This window comes from Hipposideros armiger, unplaced genomic scaffold, assembly GCF_001890085.2.
Source record: "Hipposideros armiger isolate ML-2016 unplaced genomic scaffold, ASM189008v1 scaffold_156, whole genome shotgun sequence".
Taxonomy (NCBI): domain Eukaryota; kingdom Metazoa; phylum Chordata; class Mammalia; order Chiroptera; family Hipposideridae; genus Hipposideros; species Hipposideros armiger.
The window spans coordinates 526,530-538,546 of NW_017731506.1; the positions used below are offsets into that span (position 1 = coordinate 526,530).

Consider the following 12,017-nt stretch of genomic DNA (forward strand, 5'->3'; position numbering starts at 1 on the left):
CACGGGAGCGCGCGCGCGCGTGTGAGAGGGGGCGGGTGGGGAAGGATCGCCGGTGAGATCCCAAGGCGAGGCTCGTGCGCCCGCCCCCACCCTGGCCCCCATCGCCCACCCGGTCAGCCCGGCTCAGCCATGATCAAGGCGATCCTCATTTTCAACAACCACGGGAAGCCGCGGCTCTCCAAGTTCTACCAGCCTTATGTGAGTATCCCGCCGCCGCGGAGCCGGGCGAGTGGGACTCGTTGGCTGCAGGCAGCGCCCTGAGGGCGACCCCCTGAAGCGCGCCGCGGCCCTTCTCGCGCCACGGCCGTCTCGCGCTCCGGGGCTGTCAGCCTCCCAGTGGGTGTGAGCAAGGTGCCCACCCTCCGCTGCGCTCCTATCCTCCGACGTGGCTGTCTCTGCCTAGGCGGCTCCTCTGCCCGTCTGTTGCCTGGGTGGTTTCCCGGCTGCGCGGGCGAGGCCCTGGAGACTTTCCGGTGCGGGGCCCTCGCCTGTCGGGCAGCCGCAGCCCACCTGCGCCCGCGAGCCCACAGGCGCTCCTGCCTTCCTGCCGCCCGTGGCTTCTGTTATCCTCTGAGGAAGACAGAGCGGAGCTAGTTGGTCTCGCAGCCCCACCTCCCTGACTCTCAGCCTTTTCCAGTTGGACTTCTTTCTCTTCCCCTATGGACAGATGGGCTTCTGTTTTTCTCTATAATCCTCTCATCGCGCAGGAACTTTGGCTTCCTGCGCTTTGATGATAACTGTACGCTCTGTACAGTCAGTCTCTCCTGTATGTTGATTCGTGACAGACTGCCCAGTTTGACTTTCAGGTGTCTCCTTGTTAAAGAAAAAGATAAATGAGGACCTAACATTTTTATTGGGCTTTTTACCTTAGTGGCTGTAAATTATTTACTCTCGCAATACCTGGAGACGTTTGTAGTTGACTGGCTAAAACTGTGATTCTGTACTTGAAAGTTAACGATTTCAGCTGCTGGTTTTGCATTTTTCTACATAAGGGGATTCGCCCTAATTTATAGTTTTTCTTTTACTTATCAAGAATAGTAATATTTGTAAACTTTTGGAAGTGTAAATATTGTTTTAAAATGTGGGAGATTTTAAGGTAGCAAAGATAAGTAATTTATTGATCGAGGGAGGTTTATACACATGTGCCTATCTGAGGGCAAAATTCATTAGGTAAAACAAAATGGGCTCTCATTGGTAGGATTAACATAGAGATAATAACTATTGGGTAGTATTGGGGCATTTTGCTTATAGCCAGAAATGAACTTTCATTTAAACATTGAAATTGTGCCAAGGCTAACACTTTTGTGGAGATTAATCCCAGATAGAAATCATTCCTGCCATTAAAAATTAAATGTGAATATGTCACTTTGCCTAAAATGATAATGCAGCCTGTGGAGGTGTTAGCTGAAGTGAGAAATCTTGAGCTTATTCCTCATTTCCTTAAGTGGTTTTGTTTTTCCTAGCGACAAAGAATAGAGTGTAATTTAAATGCTTATGCTCTATTTAAGAATTCTGCATCATTCCTTAGTCCAGGATAAAATTTCCAGTTGATCTTGAGTAAAAAAACAGCCCTTAACTTTACATTGTTACCCATTTGCCTGAAATATAATACTATCCTTTATTGAAGGAACTTTCTCTTAACCAGTTTGCCTGTGCCATCCATTTTCAGTATAGAAAAAGTATGATCCAATAATGAAACAGGATTCAAAAATTTGTTTTTCCATGTCTACGCTTAATAATTAGGCAATCTTAAAAATGGTAGGTTTCTTGGCTAATCTATAATATTAATATAACTACTCTTATAGTATAGAATATAACCATCTACAGAAAAATGAGTTTCATCTAGAAATCCAGAAATACATCTTTCTCTTGTCTAACAATGGGAACAGAATATGATTTACCTTTACCCAATAGGTAGCAGTGAATGTTACTGTGGGAAGAGAGGCAGTTCTAGAAACAGTGGCAGCTCTGGTGTCGTATTTGGCCATTGTGTAAGTGACAGTGTTGCTGGAGGCAGGGAGCTAAGATGTGTATGAAGAAGAATCTAGTGGTTACTGGCCATGTAGAAGTGGGGATGCCAGAAGCTGTTTCTGTGTATTAGTCTTTTATAAATTGGGTTTTGCCAGCTGTATATTTATTTTTGTCATTCAGGAATAATTGAATATTACACACACACACGCACGCACGCACGCGCGCGCCACACACACACACACACCACTCACCACACTTACTTCCTCCAGTAGACCATAACCTATTTGAGGGCAGAAATCTATTTCACTCATTCATTGCATCAGTCAGTTTGTCAACAAATATTTATTTCCTGTCTACCATGTGCAGGCAGTGTTTTAAAATCTGAAGATGAACAGATAACTTCTGCTCTTTTGGTAGGAGGATACACAAAGCTACTAAGAAGTAGAATATATAGCATGTCAGATAGTAATAAGTGCTGTGGGAAAATAAAACAGGGAAGGGTGATAGGCAGTGAAGGTAAGTTTTCGCTGAGAAGGTGACATTTGAACAAAGACTTAAGGAGTTAAGAAAGCCAGCCTTGCATTTCTGGGGGAAGATCATTCCAGGTGGAGGGAGCAGCAGATGCAAAGGCCCTGCGGAAGAAATGCTTGTTTGAAGAACACCAAGAAGAGTGGCATGGCAAGAGCAGAATATGTGTTTGTATAGGGTGTCAGTTTTTTCTGTTCTCACTGCTGGGAATGCCCTTTTGTCCATTTTGCCAAATGTCTAGATTTGACCCCTTGTTCTAGGCTGAACTCAAACATCACTTAAGCATTGTCTGAAGCCTTTTATCTTGCTGAAAGACTCCTTGTTCTTAGGATTTTATTTTTATCTTTACTATGATATAATATTCTGTTTCACAGCTTATAATTCCTTTGGGACATCCTACAGATTACTTGAGGGAAAGGTATCAGGTTTTAGATTTGTGTCATCCCCAGTAATCAACATTGAGTCTGGAATATACAAAACTCTCAATAAATCTTTGCTAAATGTATTTATTAGTTTCTCGTAGCTTGGGGCAGAGTTTCGGATAGAAGTGACCTTCTAAGATTCCTTCTAACTCTTAAAATTTAGTCCTTCATTAACTAGAGAGTTTAAGAATCCATGCCTTTAGGACAGAAGTAATGATGGGATAGTTGTTATTTCAACTGCTTCTGTTTTAAGTTGAAAGAAATCTCTAAGAAGTATATATCCAATAAAATTGACAGTTTTCAGTATAATCTATTAAGCAACATTTAGGGATGTGGTTGAGTTAACAGTTTCATATCCTCATAGAATGCTGAGTCCAATAATAATGTTTTACACTAAGCATTTTGAAAAGTGCTTAACCATTTGCCAACCAGCTGCTTCTACTGCATTGGAATTCCATTCCTTATTTATCTTCCCTCACATAACAATTTTATGTTCATCTTTACCATTTAATAGTGCAGATTTCCATTTCCTGCTGTAATAGATTTTTAAATTTGTGCCTCCAAGCTGCTGTTACGTGTGAGACATATGAAGTCACACACCTATTTTGCTAAACTGAAGTTTTTGGTCCATTCTGCTAGACTCAGACTTTAAGAATTCAAAGATGGACTAAAAATGCATCCTTTTTTGTTTTGCCTTCTATATCCTTGAGCTGTGATTGCACATATTCAAATATTTTTCTCCTTTTGTCTCTTCAAATTGATGCTTAGCCACAGCAGCTTGACAGCAATAAATTTTAGTCTTTTAATATTTGCTTGGCAAATATTATGTGTCTTTTTATAAATGACTAATGAGACATATTTTTTAAATCAAATATATTTTTACATAGCTATCAAACAAGAAAATAAAAATATAACCTTGAGTTATGATTCCTGTGTTATTAATGAAGCATTGCATATCCTTTGGTAAATAACTTTAATAATGTAAAAAATATTTTTCATATGAATTATCTTAGTTGTTTCTACAGCTTTAAAAGATTGTGTGTATACTTGTGGGTAAGCTTACACACAAACACAAGTGTAAACAAAAGTTTTCAAACTGTTACATTCACAAGCTGCCTCAATTTTCTTATAAACTGTATGTGATTGTTAAGTTGTTTGTCAACCACATGCAGGTCCTAGAAGGAACCCTAAGATTTTGCTTTTTTTTTTTTTTAATTTGTTACATAAAGTATTGAAAATATGTATAACTTTTGTTTTCCTTTTAAAAAATCCTTAAGAAAGACTCATCCATATTTATTGATGTCTTTTTTTAGTGACTGTTAAAAGAGTGTGGCAGATGGGAGAGTTAAACTTATGATCAAGATAGAATTGTCAGCAATTCTAAGAATTAAGGTGTTAACACATTATATTAACACATAGTATTTGAGCTGTTTTGTTAAGAAGATAATTCTAAGTGATTTGTGTTCTTTCCGCATTGGTTAGGATGCCTTTGGATACATAAATTGGGTTTTATGTAGCCTGATTCAAATTTCTTTTTTAAAAACTGTTAGGATACATAATAAGCAGTGCAGAGTAATAGATAGATTCCAAAATTATTTGATTCAGCAAATCAATGACTTCATCATAGGTTCAGTTTCTTTCTCTTCCTCTGCCTTGCTCTTCACAAAGTTGATATCCAAAGTCTGATTTCCTTCTTGAAATCAGTGGTCATCGATTAAATCCATAAGGAGAGAGTGATCTGTTCCTGCATTCCTGGAATATGTCTTTCCCTTCAGTCTGGTTAATCCTACCCAGAACTAATAATAGCTTACACTAATCAGGCTCTACCCTTGGAGCTGAGGATGAGGATGGAAATATGAATAAAATTGGTGTTCTGTTTGAAAGGTGGAAGAGAGGATAGGCAAACAGATGTTGGGTAGGCAAACAGGTGTGCACTATTCTCTCTGTATTAGCTCATGTTATTACTTTTAAATAGATACTAATTTTTCTCCTCTGTAATTTTAGGTTGCTTATGAGGTTGGTAATATTAGGAATGGTTCCTGAAAATATGTGGCTCTGAACATGTCACACACAAGATCTTACTTAGTTCAGCGCACTTCTAACATCAAAGGATCATTGAAAAATTCCACTCTAGTATCACAATTATTGTAGGTAGTATGCTTGAAGACTTGCTTTTTAAAAAATTAAGATTAAACCTGTTGAAAGTTAAAGGAGGAAATGAAATGTTTAATTACAGTGATTTTTGGTTTTAGGGGAAAGGTTATAAATTGGGCCATGTTATAGGTCTTTCCTCCACCTTTCTAAACAGAGGAAGGCCTTGTATAGGATGGCTATATTTATGTTTCTCTGGCAAAGTTGTTGATTTTTATTTATTTTAATTTTTAAATAAGTTTCTTTTTGTGATTATGTGGAACACATTTAAGTATTAAAATCAGTAAAAACATCCTTGATTTCACTATCCACAGATAACTATTAACATTTAGTTGCATTTCCTCCAGTTTTTATTTCTCCTTTCAGGATGTCTCAGTGAAGAGTATACACCTTTTAGGATTAATAACACAAAATGAATGCATTAGAACTGTTGGTAGATTTATTAAACATTTGTGGCTATAAGATAACCAAATATGTCAATGCCGGGCTGCTCTATTGTTAAAATGTTTAAAAATACAATAGTATATGTTAATAGGACTCTTAATAATTTGCATACATTTTTTTCTCTGTTTCTTTCTTTTTTTACAAAATTGAACTTATGTAACCTGAGTGTATCAGGGCCTTTCCTTTTTCTGATTCCCAAAAGGAAATCTTTGCTAATTTTTGTTGGAAAGTCAGAATTTATTCTTGTCTTTAGCACTTGGAGTCTTCTTTGTACCTATGGGTTACAGATTTTCTTTTAAAGATTTTTATTGGGGGAATTGGGGGATGGGAACAGCGCTGGGGAATTGGAGGAAGGGGAACAGACAAGTTGCTGTCCTTTTGTTCTTCAGTCTAGTTGTGGAGGATGTTGCTTCTCTGGCCCAAGTTGGCACCATCATTTGCTCTTCCCAGGTGAGGCAGATCAGTCTCCTGCTTCTGGACGGCCGCTTACTGCGGCTGCTGGTCGCTCACGCTGGCTGCTGGCTACACATGGTAGCCCATGGCAACCCAATGCAGCAGGGGCTGCAGCCTATGCCGCCAGCAACTCAGGGCAGCCCAGCTCCAGGTTGAGCTGTTGTTCAGCATCTTAGGGGTAGGGGGCAGTGTCACTGGCCCTCATATGTGGGATCCGAACTGGGGCCCTCTGGCGTCCCACGCCAGCTCTTAACCAATGCGCCACTCGGCAGGCCTGGATTATAGATTCCTTAACTGCTGCTGATAAGCCAAAGTGATTCTGAGTTGTAGATCACCTAGTGGAGTCAGTCCCCTTCCAGTCTCTTGTTATATAAAACTTACATTCCTTGCTCAGCCTGCCCTCTCAGCCTTCTCCTTACCAAATCCTTTGAACTGCAGTATAAACAGCTTTCTTTACTGAAGGATCAGGCAACTCTGAGAAAGGATATTGCAGAGTAGGAGGAATAAAGGCTATTCTGTAGTCTAGCTAACAGGTGTTAAGTTCTTGAGGCTCCAAAGGGAGGTACTTCTTACTAGACAGTCCTCTGAGAGGAGTGGCCTTTTTGGATATTACCTGACCTGTCCCTTGCACTCCTTTCTCTTTTTCCCTGCCCATAATCCTTCAACAAATATTTGTTTGTGTTTGTATGGTCCTGTTTTAAGCACTGGAAATATTGTGATGAAGATAGCTGTTACTCCTGTCCTGTGAGTTTATATTCTAGTGGTAGGAGACAATAAATTAGCTAAGATTGTGATTAATATATGAAGAGGAATGAAACAGTGTAAGAAGATAAAGAGTGCTGGGGGAGAGGCTATATTAGATAAGATCATCAGCAAAAGCCTCTTTAAGGACCTGACATTTGAGAAGAGAACTGAATGAGGTAATGAATGTATGAGAACAGCAGAGGAAAGAATGTTTCAGGCAAAGAGGTGCAGGATCCCTCAAATAGGACCACACTTGGTGTGTTGAAGAATAGCAAGAAGGCGAGTGATTGTAGAAAGAGTGGCAAGAGATGAGGTTGGACAGAAGGACAGGGCCAGATCAGGCCTGCGTGCAAATCATGCAGCCCTTTCTTCAAATCTTTCAGCCTGATGACACCACCTTCAACATGCTCTCCACAAGAAGAGATATTTCTCCTTGAATCCTACTTGTATTTTGCACAATTGAACAATGCCTCTGGCCTCGGCAGGAGAGGCAGCGATACTCTCTTCTGCTAGGATAATTTTCTTTCCCACCCAGTTATCTTAGGCTCTGAGAAGGCAGGAAGCCAACTCAATGAATAAAGGTAGGAATGCTCCCATTCTGCACAGCCTCTATACCAGCGGTTCTCAACCTTCCTAATGCTGCGACCCCTTAATACAGTTCCTCATGTTGTGGTGACCCCCAACCATAAAATTATTTTCGTTGCTACTCTATAACTGTAATTTTGCTACTGTTATGAATTGTAATGTAAATATCTTTTTGTTTTCCGATGATCTTAGGCGACCCCTGTGAAAGGGTCGTTCGACCCCCAAAGGGGTCGCGACCCACAGGTTGAGAACCGCTGCTTTATACTAATGAGACTAGTGATCAAGCTGGGTCCATTTCCTGTCACCTATGAAGTGATGCAGCTCAAGAAGAAAGCATTTCTTTTTCTCAGACATCTCACAGGCCGAGTTATAGGGTGACAAAGTTTATGTGAAGCCACTAGACCACTTCTGTTATTGTGCTGAGAAACATTTACATCTGTCCTGCCTTGCTTGAAACCTGGTGTAATTACAAGAATCACTAGCTGTCAGTCATTATTCTCTATGATGCCCAGGAGGAGAGGGCTCTTTGTCAATGTGCCAGACCCATTGATTATTTTGATTCATTCCTGTGTACTGTCTAAGTGGGGAAGATTGCCAGTTCATTGCATAATATTTATATATCTATACCTTGCTGTCATTCATATATCTTAGTATGATTGTTTAAAATAATTTTTACAGTGATAAAATATACATAACATAAAATTACCATTTTTAAGTGTACAGTTCTGTGGCACTAAGTACATTCACATTGTTGTGTGACATCACCATCATCCATTTCCAGAACTTTATCATCTTACCTAGTTGAAAATTTGGAAGATTATATAGCTAAGGAAATGTAGAACATTCTAGAGGTGGTTCTCAGCTACTCTTTGTATTTCCTCAACATGAATTGCTTCTTTTATTTTTATTATCAAAGACTCCAGTGTTTAAATTATGTGAGCCTTGTTTGAGAATGAACTTCTTTCTTATTACAAAATATAATGTTCTCCAATATTCTTCCTGAGCATATTTCCATAAGGAGATATTGTAGCTATAAAACTTGCTGCAGCTTTTTTTTTTTTTAAGGATTACCTAAACCATAAAAAAATCTTTATTAAGACATTATTCACATGCTATAAAATCTACCCACTGAAAGTATGTAATTCACTGGTTTTTATTGTATTCACAGTTGTGCAACCATTACCATAATCTAAGTTTAGAACATTTTTATCAAACCAAATGAAACCTAATACCCATTAACAGTTACTCCCCAATCCTACTCCCCCCCCCACCCCCAGCTCTTGGCAACCATTAATCTGTTTTCTGTGTCTATAGATTTGCCTATTCTAGACATTTCATATAAATGGAATCATGAAATATATAATCTTTTGAGACAGTCTTCTTCCATTTAGCATGATACTTTAAAAGTTCATCCCTGTTGTAGCATGTATCCATACTTCATCCTTTTACAGCCAAATGATATTCTATTATATAGGTGTACCACATTTTGTTTATCCCTCTGTCGCTTGATGGATGTTTGGGATGTTTCCACATTTTGGCTATTATGAATTATGCTGCTAGGAACATTCATGTGAATTCATATGAAATTTTTGTGTAAACATTTGTTTTCATTTCTCTTGGGTATATATCTAGGAGTGGAATTGCTATGTCTATGGTAACTCTATGTTTAAGTGTTTGAAAAATTGCCAGACTGTTTTCCAAAGTGAATCTACCAGTTTACAGTCCCATCTGTTATGAGGGCTCCAATTTCTTCATATTCTCGTTAATTGTTGCTGTTGTCTGTGTTTTTTTATTCTAGCCATCCTGATAGATGTGAAGTATTATGCCGTGATTTTGATTTGTATTTTCTTGATGACAAATGATGTTGAGCATCTTTTCATGTGATTATTGGCTATTTGCATATCTTCTTGAAGAAAAGTCTATTCAAATCATTTACCCATTTTTAAGTTGTTGTTTTTTTGTCTTTTTATTATTGAGTTGTAAGAGTTCTTTATATATTCTGGATGCAAACCTTTTATCAGATAAATGGTTTGCAAATATTTTCTCCCATTCAGTGGGTTGGTTTCACTTTCTGGTTGATATCATTTGCAGTACAAAGGTTTTAATTTTTTTTTTTTTTGCTGAGCCATCCTGCCACCTGTTGGCAGCTCAGTTTGGGCTGGGACTTGAACCACTGTTGCTCAGAGCTCACACTCTTGAGCGAGCTGTTAACCAACTGAGCCACTTGGCCGGCCCCAAAAGTTTTAAATTTTGACGTCATCCATGGTATCAATTTTTTCTTTGTTTTTTTTGCTTTTGGTGTTACATCTAAGAAAGCTATGTCTAATCCAAGGCCATAAAGATTAATGCATATATTTCCTACCAAGAGTTTTGTTGTTTTAGAGCTTACATTTAGGTCTGTGATCCATTTTGAGTTAGTTTTATGTATGGTGTGAGGTAGACATCTAACTTCATTCTTTTGCACATGGACATCTAGTTTTCCTAGCAGCATTTGTTGAAAAGACTATTCTTTCCTCCACTGAATTGTCTTGGAACCTTAGTCCAACTTTTGTTCCCTAAAATTTACCTTTTTTTGTTTTGAGTTCTCAGAACTTTTCAGTTGCTACCATGGTTCAGATTCTCTGTTTAAATATTTCAAACTCGGTCTGTCACCTTCTCAGCTGTTTGTTATTTAAATAAAATAATAGGATCTTTGTCCTTGAAATTGGGAAACATCTTAGTATGGTAGATGATAGCTTTAGAGTGTTAATAGCTGACATTTATTGAGTGCCCTGTTTGTTGTATTAAGCATTTCAGGTACATTTTTATACACTGTGAGGGAAATAGCAGAAGGTTCTTTAAAAAAAATTTAATGAAATAGCTAGGGAAGTGCTAATACAATTTCTGTTGTAGGTGCCCTTTTCCCTCCTTGTTTGGGATGTAAGGGTAGCCTCATCCTGACTGCTTGTTCTTTATGCTTTCAGGCTGAAGTGAAACTTACCCACATATACCAAACCTCACCAGACTTCCTACTTGGGAGAGGCCTGGAAAAAAAATCACACTCATGGAATTTTCTTTGCTGAGGCTTTCTCTTTTTCATGATACCTATGTGTTGGAGTGCTTTGAGGCTTAGTCCTCAGATTTCTCTTCCATTTAATGCAAAAAAACTAATTATTCCTCATACGCTCCTTTCCGGATTTCATGCTTTTGCCCTTATTTTTCTTTTTTTGCCTCAAATGTCATGCAGATTTACCCTCTTCTCCATATTCCTGAATTCTACCTATTCTTTATGGACCTTCCTAGATGTCTGTCACTTTTCTTTGAAGATGATTATCTTGCTGCTGGAAGTCATTATTCCCCTTTACTTCTTATTCTACATTATTTGTAGTATTCTCATGTTAGGTATTGCTCTCGAATTTTGGTTATAAAGACATCTATTTCTTTTTTGGAATATAAAAGGCAAGCTACAGAACACTAAATAAAAGTTTAAAGTAGTTATATTCATATTTTATTTCTTGTGTTAAGCTCTGAAACAGGGTCTGTTTCTCTTTTATCTTGGTAATCCTTGATATTCTAACATCTAGCAGACTGAATGAATACATCTTAAGAAAAAAACCTCTCCTCTGAGTGTATGTGGGAGGGCAGGATGAGGATACTGATACATTTACTGTTGGATTAGAGGGGAGTTTTGGTTTTAAAGTTGCCTTTTATGACATATATAAGTAAGGACAGGAAAGGAACATAGGAAAAGAGAAAGTTTTATTGGTGGGTTACTAAATTTTTTAATTTATTTTTTATTAATGAATTAACAAGTACTATTTAAAGTAATGCAAGTTGTTGCCTTTTGTAACTAGTTGTCTCCAGACTGATGTAATCTAGTAGTTGTGAGTAACTGAAATGTAATGTCTTTTGACTTCAGTTATGAAACTATAGTGTTAGGAAATCTGATCAGTCTGAATTTTGATCCTCAGGTTTGATGTCATTGCTCCATTACCTTTTTGTTTCCAGTATTGCTGTCAAAAAGCCTGTAGCAGTTCTGATTATTCTTTCATAGGATCTGTTTTCACTGTCCAGAAAGTATGTAGACTCTTGTTTGTCTGCAGTTTCTGAAGTTTCCCAGACCCTTGCTATGAGTTTGTTTTCATTAATGGTGCTGGCTGGGTACTTATTTTTTTTTTAAAGAAATTTTATTGGGGAACTGTGTTTTTTCCAGGACCCATCAGCTCCAACTCAAGTAGTTGTGCAGGTTGCAACTCTGCAGCCCATGTGGGAATCGAGCTGGCAACCTTGGTGTTATAAGCCTACGCTCTAACCACCTTAGGTAACCAGCAGCCCCTGTGCTGGGTACTTGATGGGCCCTTTCATTCTGAAAACTTTTGTCCTCTCTGCTTGAAAAATTTATTTTCTGTGTTCTCTTTTTGAATCTCTTATTCAGCATTCCTCTGGACCATTCTACTTTACTTGTTCTTTCTCTTCTATTTTTCTGTCTTTTTGCCCTTTGGCTCTGGATGATTTTCTCAACTTTTTCAGTCTTTCTCCTGAGTTTTAAGTTTTCTCCTTATATTTTTAATTTCCAGGAGCTTTGTAATTTCTGAATGTTACTTTTTGATAGTGTGCTGTTCTTGTTTCATAGTTGCATTATTTTTCTTACCTCTTTGATATTAATGGTATATATTTAAAAATTTTTTTCTCCCTGCGTTGTTTGTCTCCTCTGAGTTGCTCCCCATCCCACCCCAATTT

The 12,017-nt window shown here is 38.2% G+C and overlaps 1 protein-coding gene across 2 annotated transcripts in view; it reads left to right on the forward strand.

Moving 5' to 3' along the window:
- Nucleotides 1-11: 11 nt before the first annotated feature.
- Nucleotides 12-12,017, forward strand: part of AP3S1 (adaptor related protein complex 3 subunit sigma 1) — a 59,265-nt gene continuing 47,259 nt past the window's right edge. The window contains exon 1 of one of the 2 annotated variants that reach the window (XM_019651254.1): nt 12-198. In XM_019651254.1, the coding sequence (XP_019506799.1) occupies nt 130-198 (69 nt within the window). In that variant the 5' untranslated portion in view covers nt 12-129. The remainder of the gene's footprint in view (nt 199-12,017) is intronic. The other variant, XM_019651255.1, reaches the window with a different exon arrangement.